Here is a 28,000-nt window from a genome sequence, read left to right as displayed (position 1 = left end):
TTCGGTAGTCGGGAATTTATATTAAAATATGCAAATTTATCGTAGCGTATATTTGAAAACAGATAAATTATGCCCCGGTTTTGTACATCGGGCTCCTCGCTCGTGATGTAAAATATAGGCGATCGCGACTATCGCGAGCTGTTCCTCGCCCTTCGCTCGTTCATTCGTTCGTTCGTTCGTTCGTTCGGTCGCTCGTTTCGTTGGTTGGTGGGCTCAGATGCAATTTATGATGGTTATTGTGTGACGACCATAAATTAGGGTGTTATTCCACCGCGTTTCACCGATATAGCCCGTTGTTCTGGTTACCCGCTTAAAGGTATACGTCCTTTATTTATTTTTTGCTTCTTCCTTTTTCCTCTCCCTCCATTTTTACCACTTTTTATCCTCTTCCATACACCTCCACATACAGCACGTTCTTTCTTTGCCCGCCTTAACACCGATGCAATAAGATGAGATCCAACTATACAGAACCGTGGAAAAGTTCTTCCGAAAATATCGAGGCCAGAATCCGATAGACGACTTCTTTTCTCCTATTCTTTTCTGTTCTTAATTTTTTTTTATTCTTTCCACGATATAATGCGAATAAAAAAAAAAAAGTGGAATTTGAAATCAATATCGCATCTGCCCCTCTCTTGTTTCTCCGAAATCTAATGAAGTGGAAGAAGAAGGTTCTCTGGGAAAAAAAACAAAGGGAGGAATAAAAGCAACCGCGGCGGCAGTTTGTTGTAAGGGTGATGAGAGAGATAGATATTTATTTTTCGTAATTAGAAAGAGATGAAAAGAATAAGGCAAGCGGGGAGGTATACTTGTGTAAATCTGTTTCTCCCGCCAAGTGACCGATTAGAGTGAGAGGTCCGACCCCAGCTGCTGCTCTCTCTTTCTAATTACGGCTTCAATCGAAATTATTTCGTCGAAATGTAAAAAAATGTCAACTACCCCCGACTCTTACACCTTATACTTACTCCAACTCGACATCCCTCAGTACACGCGAAATTTGAATGGAATCAATTCATATTTTTAGGGGTTGTTATTGCTCAATCATATCGAGTAGGAATAAATATAGAGGGCGATTGTCGGGGCGACTGTAATTACGTATGATTTATATGATTTTGCGTCGGGATTCAGCGACCGCTGGATATTCAATTTTTCCAGTGAGATTTGGAGGTTTTTTTTTTTTTTTTTTTTTTTTTATCAAAGTTGGAACATAGTTTTTTTGGTAAAAGTTCAAGTTTCCAGCGTACTGGAGAACAATCCCTTAATTAAAGTCATTTTGGGAGATTTTTTTTTTAACCAGGTGAAAATATTATATCACATATTTATCCCCTCTCACGATAAACTCCGACATTTGACAAGTTTTATACGCTTATATATTTCAAGAGCTTTCAATTAAGCCCTACGTCAATACGATCGATGCACGGCGAGCCGAAATATATCATTTGTAATATTTGCAACGTCGTCGAAATCGTTAGATCGATCAAGAATTTTTGTTCTCATTCAAACCATATCTCCGCTTTTTGGTGTACCTATATAGGATATAGAATCAGTGATAAATCCGGTTGTCCATCTCGCTATAATTGACCCGTGGTATAAGCGATTTGTATGCATAGTAGAGAAGTACTAACAACATTACGGAGATAAAGCCACCAGCGGAGCGACGTGACGAAGTTGGTGGGTGAGAGAGAGCACGAGAATTCAGGCGTGCGGTGACAGTTTATGTTGGCCTGCCAGCAGCTGGATAGAGGCAGGAAAAGCGCAGAAAAGAGCGAGGCAGAAGCAGAGAGCAAGCCGAAATGAGTGGCTTGCGAAAGGGCGCACGTGGAAGAGACAGAGAGAGAGAGAGAAGTTTATTAATATCGGACTAATGACATTTCCAGAGTGGAGGTTCATGATTCAAAGTTCAAGCAGTTTGTGATAACACAAATTACAGCTTGGCCAAGACCATAATATGACCATCATCAATGTACAAGGAATAAAAGTGACAACGTGTCAGTGATCACAAAAGTAAGTAAAAAAATGTAAACGAAAGACAATAAAAATTATAAAACGCAGTGCCGTTAAAGTGTTTCAGGGTATATAAAAGTATTAAAAGTGTAGAGAAGATGAAAAATAAATAAGTAAATAAAAATATATAAATATGTACATTTTCACAGTCGTTACGCTTTACGATTAAACATGCGCTCGAAGGTATAATCGTGGAGTAGCTTTCGAAAATCACGCTGGTTTCACAGCCGATCCTGATGAAAATTTCTACTACTACGAATTTTTACAGAAATTAAAACACTTCGTGTTACATATTTCTTACAAAATTGTAAACATGCATAGTTTTTTCGCAAAGAGTTGTTAATTTTCGTTAAAACATGGAGTAGCTAAAAAAACACAAATTTTCATGAAAATCAACAAGTTTTTACGAGAAACTATGCATAACTACAATTTTTCATGAAAACTATTTTTAGCACAATATTGTACGAAATGTCCCGATTTCTCCACAAAATTCGTAGAAAATCGTCGAAAATAATTCGTACCAGGGGAGAAACTTCTACGTATAAACGGTATATTTGAAAAGAGAGGGCGACTTGAACGACCCGGCGATATCAGGGGATGGATGCAGCGGTTACCTTAATCTCATCAATGCGACGCGCATCGCGTTGTAGGTGTAATAAGGGTAGAAGAGAGTTTACGAGGCGGACCCAAGACAAGGCAGATGTTATAAGAGGCTGTAATTTCACCACGTATCCGCAGGCTAGGTCTTCGAGCCGCGATCTGATTAATATATAAAACAAACAATAATCAGAGTGGGGAATATCGCGAAAAAGTCAAATAAAGAAAGCGAAGGAGCGATAATGAAATGTACACAGCGAAAGAACGCGGCACACGCGTCGTCGTCACGTGCGCCGGATGAAAGGAGATCTGGGTAATATTATCTGGATCATTTTTCTCCGGAGGGTGGGGGGGGGGGGGGTGAATGCGTTTCACTCCCTCCTCCCGGCCCTCCAGGGTTCCTTAAATCCCTTTGTCCTGCGTTTTTCGGCTCGACTGTATACTTATATTTCCTTTACGTATCCCTCGTGCCCGTGAATTTTTTGCGATCCCTTTTATGTTCCTTTCGCGGTGCCGTGAGTCATGTAAGGCTCTCAACGCGAGTCGAGGAAAAATCTCCGCTAAAGACTCCCCCGTTTTCTTTGACGTACAAACGATCTTCCCGCAAGAATCGTGGACCAAATATCTCGCGTAAGGTGTATCGGTGTTCAAATAAATATTCAGAAGTGTTACGAGAGAGAAGGAAATTGACAGGAGCGTCAGAAAATTAGAATCCACCGCGTTACTCGGCCTAGGTTTCACTTTATTCTCGGAAATAGTACACTTCCGGAACTCGGACAAACCGTCGCTCAGCTTACTTCACGGTTCTCCGGTGCGTCTGATGGTTAATTCGGTGACCTGGGAGAAAAATTTTCAATTGTGGTTGACGAAAAGTTGTTTTTTTTTTTTTTTAATACTTTCAGTTTTTGCCGTAATCGAATACAGATTTATCTACGATATAAAAATGATTTTTTTCATTGCGATTAGAAAACTTAGTAGACGTACGACTGCTGTGTGATTCATCGATTAATCGATTAATTGAGTTTTTCGATCAATCGTTTTCCCAATTCATCGATTAATCGACGGTTTCCATTCGTACACCGATTGGAAAACTCGATTAATCAATTAATCACACAGCACTGATACGTGCTACTATTATTTTAGATTACGGTGAGTTGTACGATATTTGTTCATACGTAGCTGGGACAATTTGAAGTTGGCGTGGCAATGAATTAACGTTCAAGCTTTGTTTGATTAAAATGAAAATGTAGCGAAGTAGACAAACAACAGAAATGTTGCAATGACTAAAAAATGCAGTACGGACACCGATAAGTCACCTCAAATAGTAACGTTTACCAAATTTGCTTGCAATATATCAACAACATTTAAACTGTCATTGCAGCGATACCCGTTTCAATAGAATTGTCAGTTAAATGTAAATAAATTGAACCTTCCTCTACCTGGACTTCCGGCCGAGTGCCCAAAGCGTAGGCAACCGCGTCAGCCACGTCAGCTGGCTCGAGAGTCGGAATTCTTTCGAACAAGTTGCTCAGTTCCGGAGTGCCGGACGTTATCTCCGTCTTGACAAGCCCCGGACTAACGCTCTTAAAGGGGAATATAATTGCGGGTGAAATTCCCGAGATCCTTAGGGAAAATCCCAACCATACTCACGGTCATCCTGACTTTGGCCTTGACGTCGATCAGCTCCCGGCGCACAATGCTGGACATCGCTACCGTGGCGTGCTTGCAGCTGGGATACAAGTTCCAGCCCCGGTGAAGAACGCCTTCGGGAATTTCGTGGCCCAGAACGCTGAAGGATGTATTATTACGCATATGGTGGAGGAGACTTCGGAGGTGACGATCCTAAAATAAGAGGTGATCGGGCTTCTGACCTGTTGATGTTGAAGACGTGGCCTTCGACGTTCCTGGCGCGCATCGACGACACAGATTCTCTCGTGCAAATGGCGACTGCCAAGACGTTCACGTCCAGCATCCGCCTGAATACGTCGGTGTCGCTTTCTGAAAAATACAGATTCACACGACCCTGAACGAATACTGGAACACATTTGATTCCATCTTCGAAAAGTGTTTTTGTGTTCTTTAGTGTTTCAACAAAGATTTTTTGGCCGCAACTTTCGACTTGTTTTTTCTTACGAACAAAAAACATAGAATAAATTTAGAAGAAAAACGGAATGGTGGTAAGGAGGATAAACTGTACAAGCATGTCTCCAAACTTGAAGTAAAACATGTAGTGAGAAATATTTCATTTGTTACAGTAACTAGAAAAATTGAGTAAAACACGTATCGTTAAAAAAACTGTTTGAATATTGTTGGAATTACGAAAAACGAGGTACGCCTAACCATTTTGCGCTATTGTCGATTCTTTTTCGGTTATTGCAACGCAAAATCAGTTCCTGAGGTTTACTCTACTTTTTTAGTTAAACAAGTCTTTAAAGTCAATTTATCGTTGCACAAGCGTTAAATTTTCGCAACAGTTGCAAGAAAATATAGCAACAGTTATCGTAATGATAAAGAATAGTAACGGATACTAAACTTTCCGGTAACAGCTAGAAAACTAATTTTCATTTTCTACCTAGAACTATATTTTTCAATTGTGGTAAAAAATGAAAATAGTTAAAGGACTGAGCGGTAACCGGAACTAAAAATTTCTTTTAGTGTGATTGACGAGTTATCGTCAATAACAATTATGCTTCCTATCAACCCTTTCATACATGCATTTTTTCTTACATGCAATTCACGTGAAATTTTTCATTTACGGGCGCTTGGGGTCGCTAATTACGAATCTGAACTCGAAATTCAAAAATTCATAACGGCGGACAACCAAAACCAATAGAAAGAAATTTTTTTTTCGTGCGTATTAAGTTTGTGTAAAAATTGATTTCCAGATTAAGAGGAAATAATTTTTTTCTTAAAAAAGTACAAATTTCGACCATTTGTTTACATGTGCTATTTTCTCACTAAATAAATAAGTAAATTTCATATTTGTTCTGGACTAAAAAATATTTCACGGGCCACGTCCCAATAAACAATGCCAGTATATAAAGCGTATGAAATTCGTCAAAAAAGAACGTTTTATTCTGTAGAATAAACGTGCAGCACCTACGTATTTTATTGCGAAGAATGTCCGCCGTGATTTCGGTTTATTAAACGTTTTTGGTGGACGTCTTACGATAGTTGTTCATATGCAAATTTTATACGTTTGAAACCAAACATTTATAAATCGTATCTCAATTTGTTGATAAAACGTATCGAAAATCCGTTATTTTAATATTTATGGTAATCGTCTAATATTTGGATATTGATGACTACTAAGAGACGTTTCGCAAGTACGTTTTAAAACTCAAATTATGAAGGAAATTTTTTCTATTAAAATGTGTTGACAATGTCCGTTTAACTAACGTGACAAAATGTTTTCTGTTAATGACGCTTTAATCTTTCATTATTTATGTCTAAACGAATATTATACAGTGTTAAAAAACGTTTTTAATTGGACCTCTAGACTTGAATACATAACGTATCTTGGATGTGTAATTGAAAGCGTATATAGTACACTGCTATAGAGGAAGATCATTTCACGTTAGCTAGAAACAAGTCTGGGTTGAGTTAGAAAGCGTACGAATTTAGTTTATATATGTGAATCGATTTTATTATATCTTTGTTAGAACGTTACACAAATATCTTATATCTATAAATACTCATTTATCAAAAAAAAAGGTACATCTTGTAGCTCATAGACACAGCTCAACCTACACTATACTTTCGTCTTCACGGTAGTTACAACTAACAGAAAACGCTAAGAATATTACACTTATATCAGAAATATTTATATGCCTGTATGATTTGTACTTTTATATGACTGTTTTTAAAATTAGTTGACGTTTACCACAGTTTCTTAGCCCTTCTTTCGTACATAGGTATGCCGTGATCGAGCTAGTTTTAACCAGTCTTTCACGGCACACGAAACACTGGTTTCGGTTGCATCACCAATTTCCTTCTTGCCAAGAAAGGTTTGTTTCACAGCCTCTGAGAAAAAATACATCAAAAGGAAGGTACAATATCACGATATTGATAACTGATAAGGAATAATTTCAATGTAAATTGTGATGAATCTCGAATATATTGGGAAAAAAGTTAACAGTTTGCATAATTTGAATAATAATGTGTGAATAATATTGTTTTCACACGATAAATCCAAGTAATAACTGTTTCTCGAAAATTTCATGAATTATTCATTACCGTAAACAGTTTCCATTGTCAATGTCTTTTGAAATGGGACTTTGTCCCTCCCTGCCCAATTGAATTGCATCGCTAATTCGTTTGTGAGTAGTGACCTCATTATAGCCAACACACATTGGCGACCGCTTGTCCCTCCAACAGAAGCCAGTTTCCCGGTCTGCAACAAAATACTAAAATGAATGAATGTCGAATTGAATTCAAAATATTCTTACTGTTATCAACATCGATAACAATTTTGACTAGTTGGAGATTGTCGATTCCTAATATTTTTTCAGCATTTTTTAACGTTAACCCTCTCGATCAGACCGAGACCGATTTCATGTTGAATGAAAATCTCTCACCATATTGATATTTCGATGGGTGAAAGCAGTTTACCTCAGGGTTTAGGAGTATCTATAAGGCCATCTGACCTTGCTTAATGGAACTATGCAGTTAGAACCCTGACCTTGCGACCGATACAGTTTTATGAAGCCTCAAAGTGCGTGTTGCGTAGAAGCAACATACGGTCCGAGAGGGTTAAAACGTTACGAACCGCAATTCTGTATGCCTGTAGTAATTTTCATTATTCCTTTGCAGTCAACACATACCGAGCGTATTCTTCAATGAGAGACAACCCCCTCCCTAGTGCTAAGCCAACTCAGGCACATGACGCGTACGTGAAGTTCGGTCGAGTGGAGACTAACATGGCCACTGGCATTCTATCCCCTCCCGGCCGAGCCTCATGTGCCTGTGTTGGTTTGCGCTAGGGAGGGGGTTGGCCCTCATTGAAGAATACGCTCGGTATTAGTACCTATCCGTATGTCATGACATACATATTTTGAATATGATTGCAAGGTCTACTCACTAAATAAGTTCGATGCTCTTCGGATTTCAGGATATTTTCGAGGTTGGAGAAGTCTTCCATGGAGTTAAGAGGAAGTTTTGGGAATTCGGCTGGTTTCTTTGTTACGTCGATGCTGACTTCCTTCTGTTTTGAGAAGATTTTACGTAGTAGCAGATGGTTTTGTTCAGTGTAGGATTTAATGTGTTCTAAATACTGCAGAGTTTTTTCTTCAAAGGTATTCTGTTCGCGTGATGTGGTCGGGGTTGAAGGTTCAAGTTGTGAAAAGGATCTTGATAAGTCATATTGCGTGGTAGACCTGATGATCCTACTAGAAATGTTTCTATTTGATGTTTCATATCCAGACAACTGATTCGGTGACTCATGGGAATTATCATTATACTGGTGCTGTACGATCTTGTGGGCCAAGTTTTTCTTTGGTGTCTGATTTTTGGTAGATCCTTTGGCTGAGTTAATGTAGCGAGTATTCTTATTACGGTTAGAAGTCGATTCATCGACTTCGGACGGTGGCAAATTCTCGTCAGCTGAAGAGGTGTAACCTAAACTACTTGAACTTTCACGAGAACGCTTCGTTTTTTTTTTTTTGTTACTAACGTGTCGATTTTTAGCCTTCTTCTTGTCGGTTTTGTGTTTACGTTTTTTCTTTTGCGGCTCAGGTTCGACATCATCACTGTTCGTAGCTTCATTCTCGTCCACGTCATTGGTAATATCTTGCTGAGGTATTACAGTGGATTTTTTAGCGATGTTGCGAATTATTCCGGATTCATCGGACGTGCCCAGCTCCAGTAGGCGCGCCATCGTTGCTTCGGTGTCGTGGTAGTCATCTGTTAGTTAATCAAGGAATATCAATCAATACCGAATGCTCATTGATTAGCAAAATTAATCACAAATGTACAATATGATCAAAATATATCGTCGTAACTCTTATCCAAGTGAAAATTAATATGATTGAAACATTCAATCCGTATACAATTGTAAAAAAAAGTTCTACGTTCCAATAATCACCTCCGGTATGCAGTACTTTGTGAATGGCAAACTTTGGCCATGTTTTTTCATAGGCAGCCTTTGATTTTACAAGTTTTGTAAAATGATCTTCAGTTTTTGTCCGTGGCCAGTAACATTGGGTGTTGTTTTCGACCAGCCAAAGAACTGGTACCAATGCGCATTCTCTATCTTCGCCAACCAAGAATTCAATCACCGCATACATAGTTCTGCAGCACGACTGAGTAAAAACATCGTTAAATGTATCATATTCTCTAGTCTGGTGTATAAATTTATATTTGATCAAAATTCAAGCACTTTTATTCCACTCTGAGCAAAAAGTGCCAGTTTAAAAGTTTTTAATTAGGACATCAACATAGGAATATGCAAGGTAGTATATAAGTTAAAAGATGAATCGATCATGAAACATTATGAAGATTTTGGGAACGCATGTCTAACCAATACTTGAACGTCAATGTGACGTACAAAACTATAATAAATCAGCTCAAAAGTGATGTTATGAACATATGGTAGAGTTGGGTATATTGGACTACTAGGTAAATTAGACTCGGCATATACGGTATATGGTAATAGGTATACGATAATGTTATTTTTTGCTAAACATCTCAATTGAAGCAAACTTTTAATATAAAAGAGATAATGAACCTACGATTCTCGGGAATGTGTGCGAGGTAGACATAGACATACTATACATGTCTTGAACGAATCCCTCTTCCTCGTACACATTGCCGAGAATCGTAGGTTCATCATCTGTTTTTTGTCGAGAGCTCGTTTCGTTGAGATGTTTAACAAAAAATAAAAATTTTATTTCATTTCGTGTAGTATCGGAGTTACTGCGAAACCATCTTTAAATGGAAGACAGACGAATTTATGTAATATATCATCGACGCGATAAGATTTCGCTACGTTGAAACTTCTTACGAAAAAAATCCCTAGTTTGGAAGATTTAATAGGTTTCTGATAAAGGTCTCGCTTGTACTTGAACGGAGTACCTATAATTCTATATTCTCCGGCAATGAAAAGGATTGATTTGATCACTAATATTTCTGTCCCACAAGCTACTACATTATCCGGCCTTTTTATTGATATTTTGAATTTTTTCGTTTCCAGAGCCTGACATTCACGAGAATTTCCAATAAATTTGGGTTTAGGAATAAATTTTTCCTGACAATTAGTTTTACGAATAGAACTTAGTTCTTCAAGTCGATTACTCAGCTGCTGCAGCGGCAAGCGTTTCGATCGAATAAGTCGTTTCAAATGGCCCAAATGATTTTCATACACAAAGCAACTGTATTCTTCTAATGGGCCAAATCGTTCTACGTCGTCTATGACATGCAGCAGCGAATGTACATTATATACGACAAAGTTTTGTCCGTATATCTTAGCACCTTGAGTAACGAATTTTTCGATCATATCTTGCGCGATGTTTCGAAAACGCGAGAACAAGGCTGTATTCGATAGAATATACACGGCGGCAGACAATAATAAAAAATGTTTGTACTTTTTTCGATCTAGCACATCCCGCATTACAACAGGGCCGGAATATAACAAGAAAAATCTAAATTCTGTCGCTTTCCATCGATGCAAATCCAAAAATCCACGGGGCTTTCGAGGAAACTCTGCCGGAACATATCGCGCCAATAGTTTCATTATACGTTCAATTTCTAACAAAATATCCTTAGACAATTTGCAATCACGTGAACCCTCGACCCAGTATTTAAGGAGCAACCTCTTCAAAATTCCCAGGTAGATTAAATGCATGGGATCTAAAGGAAATTGGGAGACTAGTCCCACGTAAAGATCTAAAAGAGGCGAACGTCCTTTAACGTGACGATCGTTTTCACTAGGTGCAACAAAATCACTATCTTTTCGCTTCTGGAATTCGGTGTCACATGGATAACACAGTTTACGGTTGAGATGAACTGCGCGAATCTTACACCTCTCGCAAGCATCCTTACCCGAATGTCCTAAACACATTTTCAACATAGATCTCGCGGGCGCGTCACACGCGAATAAACCAACTCTGACAAAGTATTTGGTGCCATTAAACTCAAAACCATTGGTGCTTAAACGTGACGTTTCTTTAATTAAATCTCGTAAATATGAAGATAGTGGCATCGGTTTACCCGTACCATAATAAACACCAATTACAAATGGGCTATCATCGATCATTGAAATACTGCGTCCCAAAATTGGCCAAAATGATGTTCCGCTACTTTTATAAACGGGAATCCCATCAATATTAAAATCAACTCGCAACGTATGTTCAGGTGACAGTCCTTTTTTGAGACCTGACTCGAGTTTTTGTCTCAAGCATTTCTCCAAACCGAAATAACACATTTCTCCGTTGTCTAAATTTAACGTTTCAATACGTCGTGACGTGTGAAGTAGAGTCCTAGCACTTAAGGGTAAGATAGGATGTGCTGGTTTCAATAATGCTAGCAATTGATCGATCGCGTTATGTGTGATGTTATTTGAAGATGCCCAGTCGCGCAAATTTTCAACAAAGTTCGTTTCATCATCTAAATGCACTTCATCGCTGACGGAACTTGAATTATCTTCAGAACTGTACAACGTAGCTTTGATGCTATCTATGTCACTTTCGATGTCTTTGAAATCTTTATTATCGCGGTTCGAATTAGAGTTTTCTTCATTCTGTTCATTACTTTGATGGATATGATCAACATCATAATCGCTATCTATAGAGTGCACATATTCTCCGATACAAGACACATGTTCATGACTAGCATCTTTTAATTGTGATTTCGTAAGGTGCTCGAGTGCACAATTATTGCCTGCAATACTCAGTAATACTTTACGAGTATTTATAGCTGTTTTGCGACGCAAATGTCGTTTACTCAGAACTTTTAAATCATGAGGCATGTTATAAAACTAAATAATAATACACACCAGACAAGAAATGATGTACGCTTTAACGTGCTTGCCTTATTTGTCGTAAATATCCGCACACCACTCTGAAAACTAAAAGTTAAATGAACCTAATGAACGTAGTACGTGAGTCAATACAGAAGATTCATAGCAATAAAGCTTTTACACGAGTTAGCGCAACAATTTATATAAAATTTTATTGAAAATTAAGTAATTTGATCAAAAATGCTGTTTCGTGTATATTTTCTTGGATTTGGGCTAAATAAATATTAAAAAGGCATTTGTAGCCGAACAATTTTGTAAACACGAATAAAAAACGTGGTCAGCTACCCATCGAACGTATATAATACGCAGGTAATGAGTAGTTTCATTCTATTGGATTTGACTCTGACATTTACCGATAAACGCATAGTATACTCATGATTTACGTTCAGTAGTAGGAATCGTGATATATTTCAGGACTAGATAGTACTGTTACTAATATTATTATTCTATAGTACTTATAGTTCTATGTATCGCTATTTATTGTTACTACAAATTAAACAAGATCGTAGTTTAACGTTGAACCAATTCTGGGCCGATGTCCTGCTTATATTCTAATACTTTTCGAATAGTATATCATGACGCCTACTACTGAACGTAAATCATGAGTATACTATACGTTTATCGGTAAAGATCAAAGTCAAATCCAATGGAATAAAATTACTTGTTACGAATTTCCTGCGTATTATATACGTTTGATGGGTAGATGACCACTATTTTTACCAGTGTTTACAAAATTATTCAGGTGCAAATCCCTTTTTAATATTTATTCAGCCCAAATCCAAGAAAATATACACAAAACAGAATTTTGGATCAAAATACATAATTTTTAATAAACCTCTATATAAGTTGTTGCACTAACTGGTGAAAAAGCTTTATTGCTACGGATCTTCTCTATTGTCTCTATTGTCTAACATGACCGTCTTCTTCTGATGGATAATAATTGTTATTTTCAATTGAAGGGAAAAGAAAATAAAAAATATTGTCAAAATAATATTTCTGTGATTTCGATGGCACAGAAATATTTACGTGGCTGTATTACTATACTTTGTTACTTTGGAAGATGCTACGAGTTCATATGTATGTTATAGATATGTTGAAACGGTATCTAAAAAAATAATAAACACGAAACCGATTTCAAACAATACAGAGCAAAAGTTACTAATAACCGCATGATCACATGGGATGATTATTAACATGAAGTTTTCCTCAAATTCGACAAGAACTAATATAATTAACCTATAATATACGTATCATAGTAAACTTAACACATATAAATAACGTTTAAAAACAGTTCAAAAATATTCATGAACGTTATATAATAAACAATAAACTATTCCATATTTTTATGGTACATCGTTTGGTTTAGAGAAAAAGACGCAGAACATTACACATAGTTTCTTTTGAAGAAAGAAAAGAAAGGAAAGAAAAAAATACAGAAGAGACAGAATTTGAGTTGCAAAACACATTATTTTTTCAACCAAGAATGCTCGATGTATTAAGACAAAATACCACCATATTTGGAAAAATATGTAGTTGTACTTACCAGCGTTATTTAATGACGAATTTGCTTCTTCCGTCTAGGCCGCAGATTAACAATAGCTTCTCACCTTTTTTGCTACACGATCACCGATCGATCCGAGCACCTCCGCATTCGGTTGACGAATAACGCCATAACCAGCGCCTGAGGCCAGTTGCAAGGGTGGGGATGAATATAGGCTCCCAGACAAAGACAAAGATAGAGGAGACGCAAGAGCGACAGAGAGATCGTGCCCAAAAGGGAATCAACTTTGCCATATATGCCCGTGTTATTCCGAGCTGTCCTTGTCTTACCACTCGCTATACTTACACTTACTGTATGAATGCGCGGTCCATGGGATAAGTTCTGTCTCTACATATAATTATTGCGCTCTTACTCTAGCTTGCAGCGTTACCGACGCTGACGCACCAGAGCAGGAGAATAATATATCAGTAGTGACACAATGTATAACGCACAGAACTCCGATAAAATAGCGCGAAAAATAAACGTACAAACGACGTTAAAAATGCGACAGGATATGATGAACGCTTGTTTTAGCAAGTACTCATACAAGATATTGAAGTCTTGACGTAATTCGTGCCAAATAATGAGATTTAATATATTATAATATGATAACCAATATTGTGAAATAATTATAAAAATGTACAATAAATTATTATTCTTGGTACGAAATTATTCACGTTTCGGACACTTCTTTATTCTCTTCCTTTTATTGGTTATATCTATGTTCCATGCACCGGTAAATGAATACAAGATCAGTGTTCAGCTTTAGTTACCACATAATATTGGCATCAAAATAACGGGTAATTAAAGTCCATTTTTCGGAAACTAATTATAAGATAATCAACTGATTTGGCCACCGCTTGGCATCAGGCGGTTCCGCATACATGAATACTAAAAGTGCGTTCATAATCTGAATATTGTACTCAACGTTGAATTTTCCTCAATCGTGTTGAAGTAAAACAAGTATGAACCCATTTGATCAAATATACATATTATACAATTCAATGTATCTTGAAAATAGTCCGATATTGAATAAATTTCATAAACGGTTATTGAACGTAGATCACAAGTAGCAGTAAAACGTGAACAATAATCGTTGAAAAAATACGTTCATCAAACGATGAATATATTTCTGTGCAATAGTGGAAAACCGCAATAATTAAGCGCTTAATTGGGGTTGCTGGTAGTTGTATGATGAATGTACAATATATATATATATATATATATATATATATATATATATTAGGGTGTGTCGAAAATGAACTTTTTTTTTTCTTCGCTCCTACCACTCAAAACTTTAGGTTTTGACATTAAAGAGGTCCTCGTTCAAGGAGGGCGCTGTAGCTTGAAGTTTAGAAGTCGCTCAACGAGGATTTAGGTTTCCCATCTAATTAACACGTAAAAAATATTGTTTTTCGTTCAAAATGATGTCAGGCATCCAAAAAATTGGCGATTTCTGTGCTTCTTGGCTTATTTGAAAGCATGACTCATCCCCTAAACGATGATAGGTCGTTTTTCGACTTACCTTGTACCAATTTTTTTTACGCCACTTTTCGACCACAATAGTCACTTTTTCAAGTTTACAAAGTCTCCAATGTATCAATGAGTTCAAAATGAATTGCTACAAGTATTGATTCTTGATTCGAATATAAATAACCAATTCCAAAAATTAGTGAAACATACAAAATTTCTCAAAATAAACATGGTTTTTTGAATAAAATTGAAGATACGGAATTTACCAATTTTTAGAATTGGTTATTTATATTCGAATCAAGAATCAATACTTGTAGCAATTCATTTTGGACTCATTGATACCTTGGAGACTTTGTAAACTTGAAAAAGTGACTATTGTGGTCGAAAAGTGGCGTAAAAAAAAATTGGAACAAGGTAAGTCGAAAAACGACCTATCATCGTTTAGGGGATGAGTCATGCTTTCAAATAAGCCAAGAAATACAGACATCGCCAATTTTATGGTTGCCTGACATCATTTTGAACGAAAAACAATATTTTTTACGTGTTAATTAGATGGGAAACCTAAATCCTCGTTGAGCGACTTCTAAACTTCAAGCTACAGCGCCCTCCTTGAACGAGGACCTCTTTAATGTCAAAACCTAAAGTTTTGAGTGGTAGGAGCGAAGAAAAAAAAAAAGTTCATTTTCGACACACCCTAATATATATATATATAGATGTTGTAGACACCAAGATTGAAAATGAATTTCATAAACGTCTATCACGCGTAGATCAGAAATACCAATAAAACGTACATTATAATAGTCGAAGATATACGTTCATAAAACAATCAATATACTGCTGTGCAATGGTGAATAGGAAGTATGATAAACGTCTAATTAAAGTTGCTGGCAGTTGTGTCATGAATGAATATTATATGTTGTGATTACCAAAATCATAAACGAATTTCGTGAACGTTAATAGCTCGTAATTTGTAAATTCAAATGAAACGATTCTGATAAAACGTTGAAAGATGGAGTACCAACATCGTTAAACATATAAGTTTTAAACGATTTTCGTACGAATAATGAACAAATATACTATACGTTGCTTTTGCTATAATAATACGTATTTTAAACTTCTGTATAATGAAATACGCATAATAAACAGAGTAATCATACGAATAATATCCATCCGAAATATTACAGTATATGTGATACGGTTGAATTTTATACTTATACCATTATTAAACGACTTCGACGTTTCATATACGAAATTTATACTGGTGTGTGTTTATTGGGGTGGAACCAAAAAACTTGCCAGTTGTTACCAAAAAAGCAGCTTATATAAAACTGAAAAAAAGATGGGACGCTGAGCGTAAATCATTCTGCGTGATAAAAGAAAGAAATATGTAAATGAACCAAATCGAATTGAATAATTACTGGTCAAGAGGTAAGTTCTGGAAATTCATCCACTTTTACGGCCGTCTTATATTCATTCGTACGACAAACCCTCTCAATCCCATCAACGTTCCCAACTAAGAACAACAGTTCGATAATTGATAAACGAATACCGATCACTTTCGAGTAGTGGGTGATCCCGGCGTTGTTGACGACGACGTCGACTCCTCCCAGGTTCTCCGCCACCCATTCAAACCCAGCAAGGATGTCCCTCTCGTTCGTCAAGTCGCACTTGACCGGGAAAAGTTTACCCCGACCTTCCGACTCCCCTCTACTTCTCATCTCTATTTCCCTGTCTCTCAGACGTTGGTACTGGATGTCAAAGGCAGCAACGTTCATTCCCTCCTCGATTAGTCTCTCGGTAATCGCCAAACCGATCCCAGACGCCGCTCCAGTCACCACGGCCGTCTTTCCTCGCCATCGATTCATCGGAATTAGAGCGCCTGGAGTATCGCCTGGAGAACGAGAAATTATGCTTGCGAATTGACGTCAAGGTTCAATCATTCGCACTCGAGTCTTACAAGGGAATTTCTGCGGTCAGCTACCAAAGTGAGCACATCAAAGCAGTTGAATTGGACAAAAAACATCAAAGTTACAAAACGTTTTCTGACATCGTTGGTATATTAACTAATTGCGCGTTCAATCATTCGAATTTGTTCAAATTTCATTCCTGTTACGAAGTATGAACGTTGTTCAAAGATGTTATTCAAACCGTCCCTTTCTACTTTCCTAACTTTCGGTTAATTTATCTTTATTACAAGAGTTCGCTGCCGGTTGATTCGTAAACACTGATCAGCTGTTTACACAACCGTGTTAGCCCGAGTCGAAATTTAGACCCTCGTGTTCGCTTACAAATCCAACGTTTGGTAGGTCGTAGTAGGACAAGTGGTGGACTAACTTTGTGTTGAAAGGAGAATCTATTCTAGACCTAACCTTGGCCGATATTTCCCTTTCTTCCACGTTTAAGTTTAAAGTAGGACATATTTGAAATTTCTATTGGTCCTCTGTAGCCTCAAGACCTCTACCATAGAATGTGAAATTTCATTCATTGAATACTAAGATCAATACTTGAATTTGATTTCGATATTTAGATTGATCGACGTGTGAGTAGTAATACCAAATTCAAGTGTTAATCGTGTAATATTTAATGGCTGGAATTGGTCGAGTTTATTTTCCTGGCGTTAAGAATCATCTCTAAATTAAAAGCGATGAATCGTAGACACAATTATTGATAGTAAAAAATATACGGAATATTTATTTTCATACATTTATGTCGAATCTTACGAAGTATAATGGTAAGTGTTGTGTTCATATTATTCAATTTGTCATGACACTTGAATTTAATTCTCTTACTTCTAATGACTTTTGAAGTTTGTTTTCAACCTTGTTTATTTTTTCCATAAACTTGAAAAACAAGGAACTTACTTCAACTTAAAATAATATTTTAGTAACCACATATGGAGCTGTCCAAATAAATCTACCCAGCCTCCAGATGTCACCATCTTCGATTTCAATCCATTACTCATTACTTTGGTAATAATTATCGTGTTTCAAATTCATTTTTCATACTCTGACAATTATCAGTTGTGTTATTTAATTTTTCGGGTGATTAAAGATCTTAGGTTTGGGGCATTGTTTATTATTTTGGTAACAGATAACGCGTTACTATTCGAATTATTATACTTTCGAAACCTTTGTTCCTTATCGCATATAATTATGTCAAGCAAGTAGAATAATATTATCACCAAACCAGACAATATTGCAGTACTTTCCGAGGAGCTCGAAACATAAAACAGGCTCTAACATGAGAGGAGTATCACACCGAGTACCAGAATAGTTTATAACAGGACGTTAACGTCCGCAAGGGATCCAATTATGAGAATCAGCTCTCTCAAGATTCTGATAGGACTCGGGAGGTGAAACCTTATCAGTCGAGATGAACTCTCGCGTTTGGTTCACCGCAAAGAAGACACACTTGAAACGACTTACTTGCTCTTGGAAATGCTGTAGCCGCGAACCGACCGCTGAACGAAATGGAAATAACACTTCCTCGCGTCAAGACTCAACTCTCACAACTGATAAGTCTGAAGGCTGAGCGTTTGCCGGGCGGTTTATGGAGTGGGGTTAACGAGTTTCATCCATACATAACAATGCTCGTTTAGCTATGGTGACGAGTCTAACTCGCTGGTCTTGTTCTCGATTCATTGCTGAGAGGAACGGCGTACCGAGCACAAATATACGCGAGACGATCGGTCGTTTGTCGGTCAGCTTTTGAATCAGGCTTGATTGAATCGTTGTACTTTTTATGCAGTTTAATTGGTAGTTTGGTTTACGTTTTGGAATGTCAGACGTCTCAATGACACCTGTAACGTCGAGCGTAAAGTTTCTGGAGTCAGGAAAGTTCTAAAAAGAAGATAAATTGTGCGGTCCTGTAAAATGTTCAAAAACGTGTGACTGAAGATAACAGAATTGTTGCTTATTTAATTTTTTTCTCCTTTTTCGATATTGAAAATGAACTGTTCATTTAATTTTGTCGGATCAGAAGCTAATGTTCGTAAAATATGATTTCAATTTTTTCTCTTGTGGCGTGGAAAGTTCGACAATGAATGTATAATGGAAAGTTTTTAGAAATTGATAAAACAATACCGCGATTCCAGTTTGAAACAAGTGGAATTACACAAAAAGTTATAACCATGGCTTTTAAATTGAGTTTTTTTTTTTATTAAAAAGCCTCAGCTAGGCGACGGTGGGCGGGTATTATAACATTCGGAAGACCCAATTGGCGTTGGACAAATGCTTTTAGGTGAAAAATATGAAAACAGAGTTGCGAAAGAGGGGCGGGGGAGGTGGGTGCGTATTAAATAAACTCAGGAAACTGGCGGCGTTGGTAGAGCGGATTCGGTATAAAGGAGTCGGGATGAAATGGGAAATGGAACCACCAACCCTCGTCTCTCAGCTGCCGTGGAGAGCGACAATTTATCGCAGGTCTAAGTACACATGCGACGGGCGTTAAAATTCGGTTAGGAAAACGGCAAACCTCTTCCCCGAGGGCAGACTTTGAATGTTCGGAGAATTGACGTCTCTGCATGCTCGTTTCGCCCTGAAAGACAAGAGAAATTACCAACGCTCGTTGACTTTACAAATTGCACAAAATTTTGCGTAGGTGTCTGTCGAGAAATTTGGACTTATTTTATCACTTCAAATTTACACGTTTCGTTTGATTACGCGCACTTCACTGTTAAGAGTCAAGGTTGAAGACCTTTTCGAGATTGTTGAAGTTTCGCGTTGTGAGGTGAATTTGTTAATTATTAACGGTGCGATCGGTTCTGGATATGCAGGCCGTCCACGGTGATTCACGAATCTTACGCTGACGAGGGAGCGACGGAAATTGATGGCTTCGAGATTAGAAGAGACTTGCCTAATTTGCCGAGTTTGATTAGAACCGACTTTTCTACAAATTGCCTTTAACTCAACGCGAAGGAAAATGGACCGGCACCCGTAATTATTCGGTATCAAAAAATTTTCAAAAATCGGATCTCCCGTAATTGGGCGCGGATGAAATTCCGAATTTTTGGTTGTGAGACTTAAAGTAAAGAAATCAAACTTTGATGAAACGTCAAAGTTTCGAATGGTCCGAAACACGACGCTCAAAGTTCCGAAAGGACAAGATGCCGAAAACGTGTAACTTCGACAAATCAAACTTCCGAACCTGCGGAAACGAGAAAATTTAAATCATCCAAGGTTTTCAGTTCCGTGAATTTTTGTCTTCGTGAAATTTCACCTCTTTGATCGTTCTTTGTTTTGGATTTTCGATATTTTTATTTTACACCCACTCGTTGAGTAAACTAAACTTTATTTTTCGGTATTTTTCTCTATCGGAACTTCAATTTTTGGAACTTTGCTCAATCGTAACTTGAATTTTCGTAATTTTGCATTTCGGAGCTTTGAGCCGTCGGCCGTTCGACCATTCGAAACTTTGTTGTTTCTTCAAAGTTTGATTTCTTTACTTCAACTTTCGCCGTTGAATAATTCGGAATTAGGCGCTTCCGGATCATCTCAAATTCTTGAACCCCGCCTCAAAGAAAAAAAAAAAAAAAGAAACAGGTGAAACTTTCTCCGACGAAATTCCGATCTAAAGTCTTTAACGCAGCTGTCGAATCCGTTCCACGTTTGGTGAAAATTGCTAGGAAAGGAAGGATAGAAAAACTGCTCAGCGCGTCCGGAATAAAAATGTCCGAGTTGTATTTTATCGGTGAAACTGGCTTTCACCGTTCATACTCTTTACGAGTGACGTTTGGCTAAGCAACGGATGTTTCCTTCTATATTTTACGATCATAGTTCCGATAAATTTTCTCGCACCGTTTTACAGCCGACGGACACTGTACTTACCCCCGTGAAATATACCGGCTCGCCGTATTATACTTTTGTCTGGAGATCAGAAAAATATCCCCGGTTTACGAGGCCGGCTCGTTTATCACCATCCCTCCCCCCTCAAAATTATTTTCGTGCCAAATTTCCAGCAGCTGAATCGCTGTTCTCTGATTGGATACTTATCGCAGTAACGTCAACGATCTTTTCGCCACACTGAGGGAAATTTTTAGTCCCGGTTACCGCTCAGTCCTTGACTATTTTCATTTTTTACCACGATCGAAAAATATAGTTCTACATAGAAAATGAAAATTAGTTTTCTAGTATCAGTTGCTATTCTTTTTCATTACGATCACTGTTGCTATATTTACTTGCAACTGTTGCGAAAATTTAACGCTTGTGCAAGAATAAATTGACGTTAAAGCCTTGTTTAGCTAAAAAAGTAGAGTAAACCTCAGAAACTGATTCTGCGTTGTAGCAACCAAAAAAAGATAGACAATAACGCAAAATGGTTAGGCGTACCTCGTTTTTCGTAATCTCAACAATATTCGAACAGTTTTTTTTAACGATACTTGTTTTATTGAATATTTCCAGTGACCGTAACAAATGGAATTTTTCTCAGTGCAGCAAATTTCACAGCGTGAAGGAAACCATCGAGTTCAGGGTTGAAAGTGAATTTCGTACATCAGCAGGTATAACTGACGCAGAAAAAGGACAGGTGAATTTTTTCCAATTCTCTCCTGCGCGGATCTGTTTTCTTTTTCGCCCTCTTGGCAAGTCTCCCGAAATAAGGGTGGAAGAAAAATGTCTTCGACTCCCCCAAATTCTCTTTGGCGAAAGCTGCAGGCACCAGGTGATGAGCTTCACAGATCAATACTCCACTCTACCCGGCTCGTATAGAAACGGTTTTACTCCCGGCGAAGACGCTTTCCGTATATCAATTCGGTCGATGGACTCTTGATTCGTGTACGAGGTACCGTATTTTCTCAACGATTATCCAGATTCATTTCTGCCACTTCCTCACGGCTCAGTTACGGAGCCTACAATTTCGAATTCGAGTTTCCGCATCGTACCTTCTGAGAATAATATATTAGATACCGATAAAGGATCAGCGTTTCACGATTTCGGGAAGCTTCCGTCGATTCCATGAATTTTTCAAAAACAAAAAAGTGAAGATATCAGCACGAAAGAGACGCAGCCTCCGATTTCAGAGACGAACGGCTCCCGGGTTTCAGCCGATGTTTAGCGACGTGAAAATATGAGAAAACAGAGCCTGTCGGTGATGGTTTCTTCGAAACAAAGAGAGCGCAGTGCCGACGCCAGTGGAGGACGCGTACGCGGAAGGATGGTAGGTAACAGGATCAGACTGAGCCGAAGGATCTTGCAGCGAGACCTGCATCCTTTGGATTTGCTTTTCTTCCTTCTTCCGCTGGCAGAATCCGTCGGACCGTAAAACGCGGATTTGTTTCCCCGCAGCGAAGAGGCCGTTTTCACCGGACGCGAAAATCCGCGAAGGAGATTCGAAGGAAGGCGATGAAGGACGTCCGAAGCGAAGTCCGCGCGCAAACCCGATTTCCAATTTTCCCGAAGAAAGGGAAACTCCAAATCGCCTTTCCGCTACGGTAGTTAGACTTTTTTATTCTTACCACTCGATCGAAACTTTCGTCCCGCGGTAAAAACTTAGCCGCGGAAACGCAATTTTCAAAATTTGGTCTCGCCGATCTTGGACCGTTGGGAATATAATGCTCCGATCTACATAATACGAACTATCCGATTAAGATTCGGCTCGAGATGTAGTCGAGTTGAGCTGGGCTGGGCTTCCCTCAAATCTTAACCACTTAACAACTTTGGCAAGTGTAAGGAGCACCTTCTACCCTCTCTCCGATCCTTCGCCATCCCGCAGAGCCGACGGACCCTTTCGCGGTTGCCTCGGGATGCCGCAGGTATAGTCAAACCCAGCCTTTGGCGACACTTAAAGGGAAGCGAACAACGCGGCGGAGCAGGAATCGGAGGTTCTTGATCGGATCGTCAAATCGTCGGGGAGTTCGGATTTTCATGAATTTGTTGTAACGTGACGAACGAATTCGCTGTAGTGCGAAAGGACCTCGCGGAATCCTGAAAAAAATCCATGTTGGCTGGATTTACCGGTATGTTACAGTACATATCTTCCCGATCCGAAAAATTCTCATGCACTGAGAGAAATTTTCAGTTCCAGTTTCCGTTCAGTCCTTAAATCATTTCATTGTTTACCACAATCGAAAAATATAGTTCTCGGTACAAAATGAAAATTAGTTTTCCATCTGTTACCGGGAAGTCTAGTATCCGTTACTATTCTTTCTCATTACGATCGCTGTTACTGTATTTTCGTGCAACTGTTGCGAAAATTTAACGCTCGTGCAACGATAAATTGACGTTGAAGCTTTGTTCAACTCAAAAAGTAGAGCAATCCTCAGAAACTGATTTTTCGTTGCAATTACCAAAACAGGATCGACGACAGCGCAAAATGGTTAGGCGTACCTCGTTTTTCGAAATTGGAACAATATTCAAACAGTTTTTTTAACGATACCTGTTTTACTCAATTTTTCTAGCTACTATAACAAATGAAATTTTTCACAGTGTAGACACTAGCCCAAAAAATCATTAGATTCCGAAATATACTTAGCTTCGGAAGAAAGGTGTCCAGATTTTTTGATATCTATGGATTTCGTTTTTTCATGAATTACAAAGCTTCAAGGGGGACTTGAAGTCGAATGTATCACTTAAACTGCGCCGCCGATTCGCAGAGACTCCGCACATGTGTAAAACTGAGTCTGAGAGTCTCTTTCTTTACGCAAAATCTGACGTTGCACATTCATCCGGTAAACCAGCGAGTTCATGGATGGAATCGATGCATCTATGGAATCAATCACAGCGTCCTTCCTATCTTTGAGAATCAACCGTACAGTTGTTCGAGTGATTTGTTCGATTTAAATTCCCCTTGAAGCTTCATAATTCATGAAAATCCGGAAATCTGTAGATATCAAAAAATCTGGACACCTTTCTTCCGAAGCCTCTACTTTGGAAAGTACTGATTTTTGAGACTTGTGTCGATGAGAAATTTTGATCGGAAGGATATTTACTACAATATACTGAAAATCCAGCCAATTTCCATAAAGTTGCTGGGGGGTTCTTGTCGATATTATAAGTGGTAGAGAAGAGATAAACGAAAATCGCAGCTTCCAAAAATGACCCCATGTAACATTCGTTTGTTCGGATTTTAGTGACTCGAAACCACAGTTTTGACTTTTCGTGCGAGGAAGCCGGCGCTTCGAAATTCTTTTTCTCGTCAATGCGGTGAGCGAAATGCAAGTATTAAACCACCGGAGGGGGGAGTCGGTTGACATTTACGGTGTCTTGATGCCCCATCAAGAGAGAGAACTGCGAAGAGATTGGTCGCACGGTTTAAGGATCGTGATTTAGGCATAACCCGGATGAAGGGATCGAGCAGCTCAGCGATAAGTGGCTCATATAACCCCCGTGAACTACTTCCTGAACCTGAGCCCCGCTGCTCTCGCTTCTTCAGTGACATACCGCCGCGAACCGCGCTCTAATCGTCGCAGCCCAATTTCCCACTGCCAAATTATCTCTTAGCCTAAGCGAAGTTGCGCTTCGATGGCGCCAATTCACTCTCGGAGATCCCAATTTCTGCAGGAGGATTCGGGCCGACACAGCGAGATGAAGCAAAGAGTAACTGTGAGGTGGAATCTTGATTTTATGTAGCGTGATCATTTCCAAAGCATTATTTGCACTGCTTGTTTTTTTTCTCGAGTTTGCGTGCCTTCCGGATGCAAATTTCGAATGGTCGACCATTCGGGGTGATTGCATTGCGTCGAATCTCGTCAGATCAAATGGTCCAAATTCTGACCCGCGGTTCCAATTTCATGAAGATCGATGTTCCGAAAGTAAATCGTCGATTATACTATACAACTTGGGACTACGTGTGTGGAATGTTGACTCATCGGGAATTTGTACCTTGCGAAATTCGAACCAGTGGACATTTTGATCCGACCGCGTTTTCGCCGTCCCTACTAATGAGATCCAAAACACGCTGTTAATCAGGGGACACCATACATTAACACCATTATTAAGACCAGCGTCGTTCAACAGCACAAAGAGGTCTGTTATTTGTAATTAACATGTCCTGATATTTTGCAATAGTTTACAGATTACTATGTTGAAATAGACGTGTTTTAGTAATGCATCCTGTATGATTTGTAGGTTTATCAATAATTGAGTAGACAGAGTTTTCCAATGTAACATTATTCGTTCGTTCGTATTTGATTATTGGCATGGAGTCAAAAAGTAGAATGGTTACACAATTAAAGGGTCACTATATCGGATATTAAAGAACGTAAAAATCTATTTTACACGATTCTAAAATGTACAAATTCGAATTATGGTAGATTCAAAGTGCTGAAAAGTAAAATATAGAAAGACAAAGTATAGAATCGTAAGAATTTCAATGATTCTACCTTTTGTCTTGGTACTCTGAAGATTTTATATTTTCACTTGCTACACTTTGCTTTTCCATACTTCGAAGTTCCGCGATTGAGATTTTCGGATCATTGCAATATCGATACGATTTCATCCTTTTATACTGTGCTTCTTGTTCCACTTCCGCGAATGACGAGCGCGACTTGGGGTCGATGGGGCGAAGGTGTCACCGATTTTTTCCCGTAAACAAAGCTCGTCCTTTAATATACTCCAAGACGCAGCAACCACACAGGAAAACCACGCGACGAGAAGAGGAAGGCGAAGGCAGGCGAGGGTTCAGCTAAGCCGAGCCGAGGGATGGAGGGAGGAAGGATGTGGATATGCTGGGGGGTCGAAACGTGCCCGGCTGAAGGTGAGGGCGATCAGTCCTCGGCCCAAAGTAGAGTAACCTAATGCCACCGAGGAGCTAACCGACGTCGTGCGTCACTTCGTCGAGAGGATCAATATCGTTCCGCGGGGTTTTACTTTAACGGTGAAAATTGAACCGTGGATTAGGTACTCGAGGCTGCAAAGAGTATGAGAAGAGAAGATGTATGGAGGAGGTTAAAATTAAAAACAGAAGCTAAAGAAAAAAAAAAAAAACAACTCGAAATCAACCAGATTACCCGGGGGAAGAATGTCCCGAAAATTATAAACCAGCCGACGAGTGTTGCCGCCGAAATGAAGGTTGGCAACCCCTTTCAACCAGACTTCCGCTTTCCGTTCCGTTCTCTTCTGTTCACCACCCCCGAGTACGGTATCCTTGGCAAACTTTTCCATTCTTTCGCAGTTGCGGCGAACACGCGAAATATACAGCGCATACCTGCACCAGGACCCTGAAGTGGTGGCTCCTCTCAGGAGTCATAAACCCCGAACTGCGGACATAACACACATAAACCACCGCAACCTCAAACCCCCTCTTGACTCCTCTGCTGCGGTGAGATTAAGCCACGATCGTGACTCTCGGATCGTCGACTCGATCATCGGAGACTCGAGCCTGGGAGTGAATTTTGATCGCGGGTTGCGAAAAAATTAAGACCCGCAAAATTATACTCCCAGCCAAATGCTTAGAGGGTTGAAAGTAGCTTATTAAAGAGAATTCTGCGTGCAGATCCCGACACCGACATCTTACCGGCACTTTAGCCGCTTCACAGCTTAGACACAAACCCTTTTTTCGTGTGAGAGTAATCCCCGCTCTGTTCGACTTTACCGATCATCGAAAAAAAAGGGTTTGCGTCTGAGCTGCGAAGCGGATACAGTGTTGGTAATACATCGATATTGGAATCTGTACGCAGAACTTTCCTTAATATGGTACTGGTGAGTGTTTTTTTTTTTTGCTCAAGACCCGATACCTCCCAGAGTCACGCGCCTTTTCTGGTCCTGAACGCGCCCTGAATTCAGCCGAGAATATTTCCCAGACTTTTCCATCTGCAGAGGCGCTTCGCGTCACGAGACACGTGCGTATTCTCTCGTTATCATCATGTCGCGCGTAGGTGGAGATAGATATAATGTTTTCGAAGGTGCTTCGTCTCTCTCACGGATCCTGAAGTATGTCCAAAGTTCCATCCCGGAGCCAGGCTTCCCTTTAACTACGCTATATCACGTGTGCAATACACATACGTGGATTGTTTTTCGCATGCCCTGAGCCCGGCTGTCCATAACCGAAAACTTTTTTCATTCCTCCGCCCAGTATTCAACCCCCAAAAACGATGCCAGCTCTACCTTTGTGAACATTCCCACATTCCCCTTGCACGTATGTATACCCGTTTATATCTCGTCGCTATCAGCCCCGATCTTTGTTCAAATATCGTTCGGCTAAAAACAGCTGCCGGCTGATTACGTGCGACACTTTGGAATTGGCGATAGATAAATGTACGTACATTGATTGATTTGCTGTTAAGCGTTTAATCTCTGGAAAATTTGAGCCCTACGAATTTTTTTTTTTATTGAGTTACTAAATCGGAAGATTGATCAGCTTCTTAATTTCGTTTCTGCCACTCATCAGGCTGATCAGCATGAATTCAATTTTCATATCCAGTTGTGTTAACAAATTTTGGCTGAGAAGCTTTTACCCCAATTGTACGATGTGTTTAATGGGTGATGCAGGAAACTAAGTGACAACTTCCGGTTTGACCTACATACTCTCATTTGATTCGACGTATAAGGTTATAACTAAATAGAAACCGAGGCGACGCGGTACTGTACAATGTTGAAAATCTCGACGTTTCAAGTGCTATCTAAACAGGAAAACGATAAGGGGAATGCCGGAGTGCCTCTTCGAATTTTTTCTCCCTACCCTGGATCAAATTTCCCGGGAATTCAGTTTCAACAGGTCTCAGCCGGGTGGATAGAGGAGGTAGATTATACATTCCACTTTTTGTGCTGCAATTATGAGTATCCACTGTACACTATTCTCACAGTATGACTAAGTCAATCAACACCCTTGCACAATACAATAATAATATTATCAGCGCGGCTTGCGATGCTGTATAAAAAGATACAGTCGGTTGTTACACTGTGCTGATAAACGCGGAGTAGTGAATGAAAAAAAACAAAACAGAATGTATGACTATGAAAATTGTTGCAACTATTTGGGGTTGATAAAAAAAAAAAAAAAATGCGTTGCTAGTAAAATTTGAAAATCCGGCTCAGTTGGAATAGGTGGGAAAAAAAATGTCGAGTGATCAGGAAATAGAAAAATACAATAATATCGGATATTTCAAAAGTGAATTCTACATTGTAATTCTACAAAGTGAAAGTGATAAATAGTCGAAGTAACAGAGAATCGTCAGAGTGCGAATTTTCACGTCGTAAAGTTTGTGGAAAACCAAATTTCGCGGTTTATTTAAAATTCGCCTCATATTTCCTCATCTTCACCGCCACTCATTTTCAATAACAATATATTTGAACGACGCCGATTACGATACGCGCGGTAAAAACTCGCGGAAACAAAGAATTCGAGCGAGTAATTCGAGGGCGAGGCCGATATAACCGGCGTATGAGAGCTGATAACGCGGTTCCACGCTGGGGAGATAAACGCGGCGATAAACGTCGCTGGTC

At 39.1% G+C, this 28,000-nt stretch overlaps 2 protein-coding genes across 10 annotated transcripts; both read right to left on the bottom strand.

Annotated features, from left to right (window-relative positions):
- Positions 1–8: 8 nt before the first annotated feature.
- Positions 9–18,134, bottom strand: LOC124175093 (farnesol dehydrogenase-like). Of its 3 annotated transcripts, none has more exons than XM_046554986.1 (6): positions 18,050–18,134; positions 16,174–16,515; positions 4,470–4,596; positions 4,249–4,387; positions 4,038–4,181; positions 10–673 (listed from the first exon to the last, which is right to left on the bottom strand). In XM_046554986.1, the coding sequence occupies exons 2-6, from the start codon at positions 16,487–16,489 to the stop codon at positions 461–463; spliced, it is 939 nt and encodes a 312-aa protein (XP_046410942.1). In that variant the 5' UTR covers positions 16,490–16,515; positions 18,050–18,134; the 3' UTR covers positions 10–460. The 3 variants fall into 3 exon arrangements, with proteins under 3 accessions (XP_046410943.1, XP_046410942.1, XP_046410944.1); XM_046554988.1 differs by lacking the exon at positions 10–673 and adding an exon at positions 2,947–3,435; XM_046554987.1 differs by lacking the exon at positions 4,038–4,181 and having other exon boundaries at positions 9–673.
- Positions 5,971–13,773, bottom strand: LOC124175092. Of its 7 annotated transcripts, none has more exons than XM_046554984.1 (6): positions 13,155–13,773; positions 11,588–11,659; positions 8,681–8,897; positions 7,679–8,499; positions 6,835–7,004; positions 5,971–6,621 (listed from the first exon to the last, which is right to left on the bottom strand). In XM_046554984.1, exons 3-6 carry the CDS (start codon positions 8,880–8,882, stop codon positions 6,579–6,581), a joined length of 1,236 nt encoding a protein of 411 aa, XP_046410940.1. In that variant the 5' UTR covers positions 8,883–8,897; positions 11,588–11,659; positions 13,155–13,773; the 3' UTR covers positions 5,971–6,578. The 7 variants fall into 7 exon arrangements, 5 of the variants coding, with proteins under 5 accessions (XP_046410940.1, XP_046410937.1, XP_046410938.1 ...); XM_046554981.1 differs by having other exon boundaries at positions 6,218–6,621; positions 6,835–6,991; positions 13,155–13,758; XM_046554982.1 differs by lacking the exon at positions 11,588–11,659 and having other exon boundaries at positions 6,218–6,621; positions 6,835–6,991; positions 13,155–13,758.
- Positions 18,135–28,000: the final 9,866 nt, after the last annotated feature.

The sequence above is a fragment of the Neodiprion fabricii genome, chromosome 2 (genome assembly GCF_021155785.1).
Source record: "Neodiprion fabricii isolate iyNeoFabr1 chromosome 2, iyNeoFabr1.1, whole genome shotgun sequence".
NCBI lineage: Eukaryota > Metazoa > Arthropoda > Insecta > Hymenoptera > Diprionidae > Neodiprion > Neodiprion fabricii.
The sequence above is the reverse complement of the archived record's forward strand: the minus strand, read 5'-3'. Positions and strand labels throughout refer to the sequence as shown.

Excerpts from the sequence above, each read along its gene's own strand:
- LOC124175092 (XM_046554981.1), bottom strand. The coding sequence starts at position 8,882 with ATGTATGCGGTGATTGAATTCTTGGTTGGCGAAGATAGAGAATGCGCA. Across the intron at positions 8,500-8,680 it reads CAAAGTACTGCATACCGGAG|ATGACTACCACGACACCGAA; the intron begins GTGATTATTGGA and ends ATTAACTAACAG. Across the intron at positions 6,992-7,678 it reads AAGAGCATCGAACTTATTTA|ACCGGGAAACTGGCTTCTGT; the intron begins GTGAGTAGACCT and ends ATTTTGTTGCAG.
- LOC124175093 (XM_046554986.1), bottom strand. The coding sequence starts at position 16,489 with ATGAATCGATGGCGAGGAAAGACGGCCGTGGTGACTGGAGCGGCGTCT. Across the intron at positions 4,597-16,173 it reads CCACTACTCGAAAGTGATCG|AAAGCGACACCGACGTATTC; the intron begins GTATTCGTTTAT and ends TGTATTTTTCAG. Across the intron at positions 674-4,037 it reads GCACTCGGCCGGAAGTCCAG|AGAACCTTCTTCTTCCACTT; the intron begins GTAGAGGAAGGT and ends TTTTTTTCCCAG.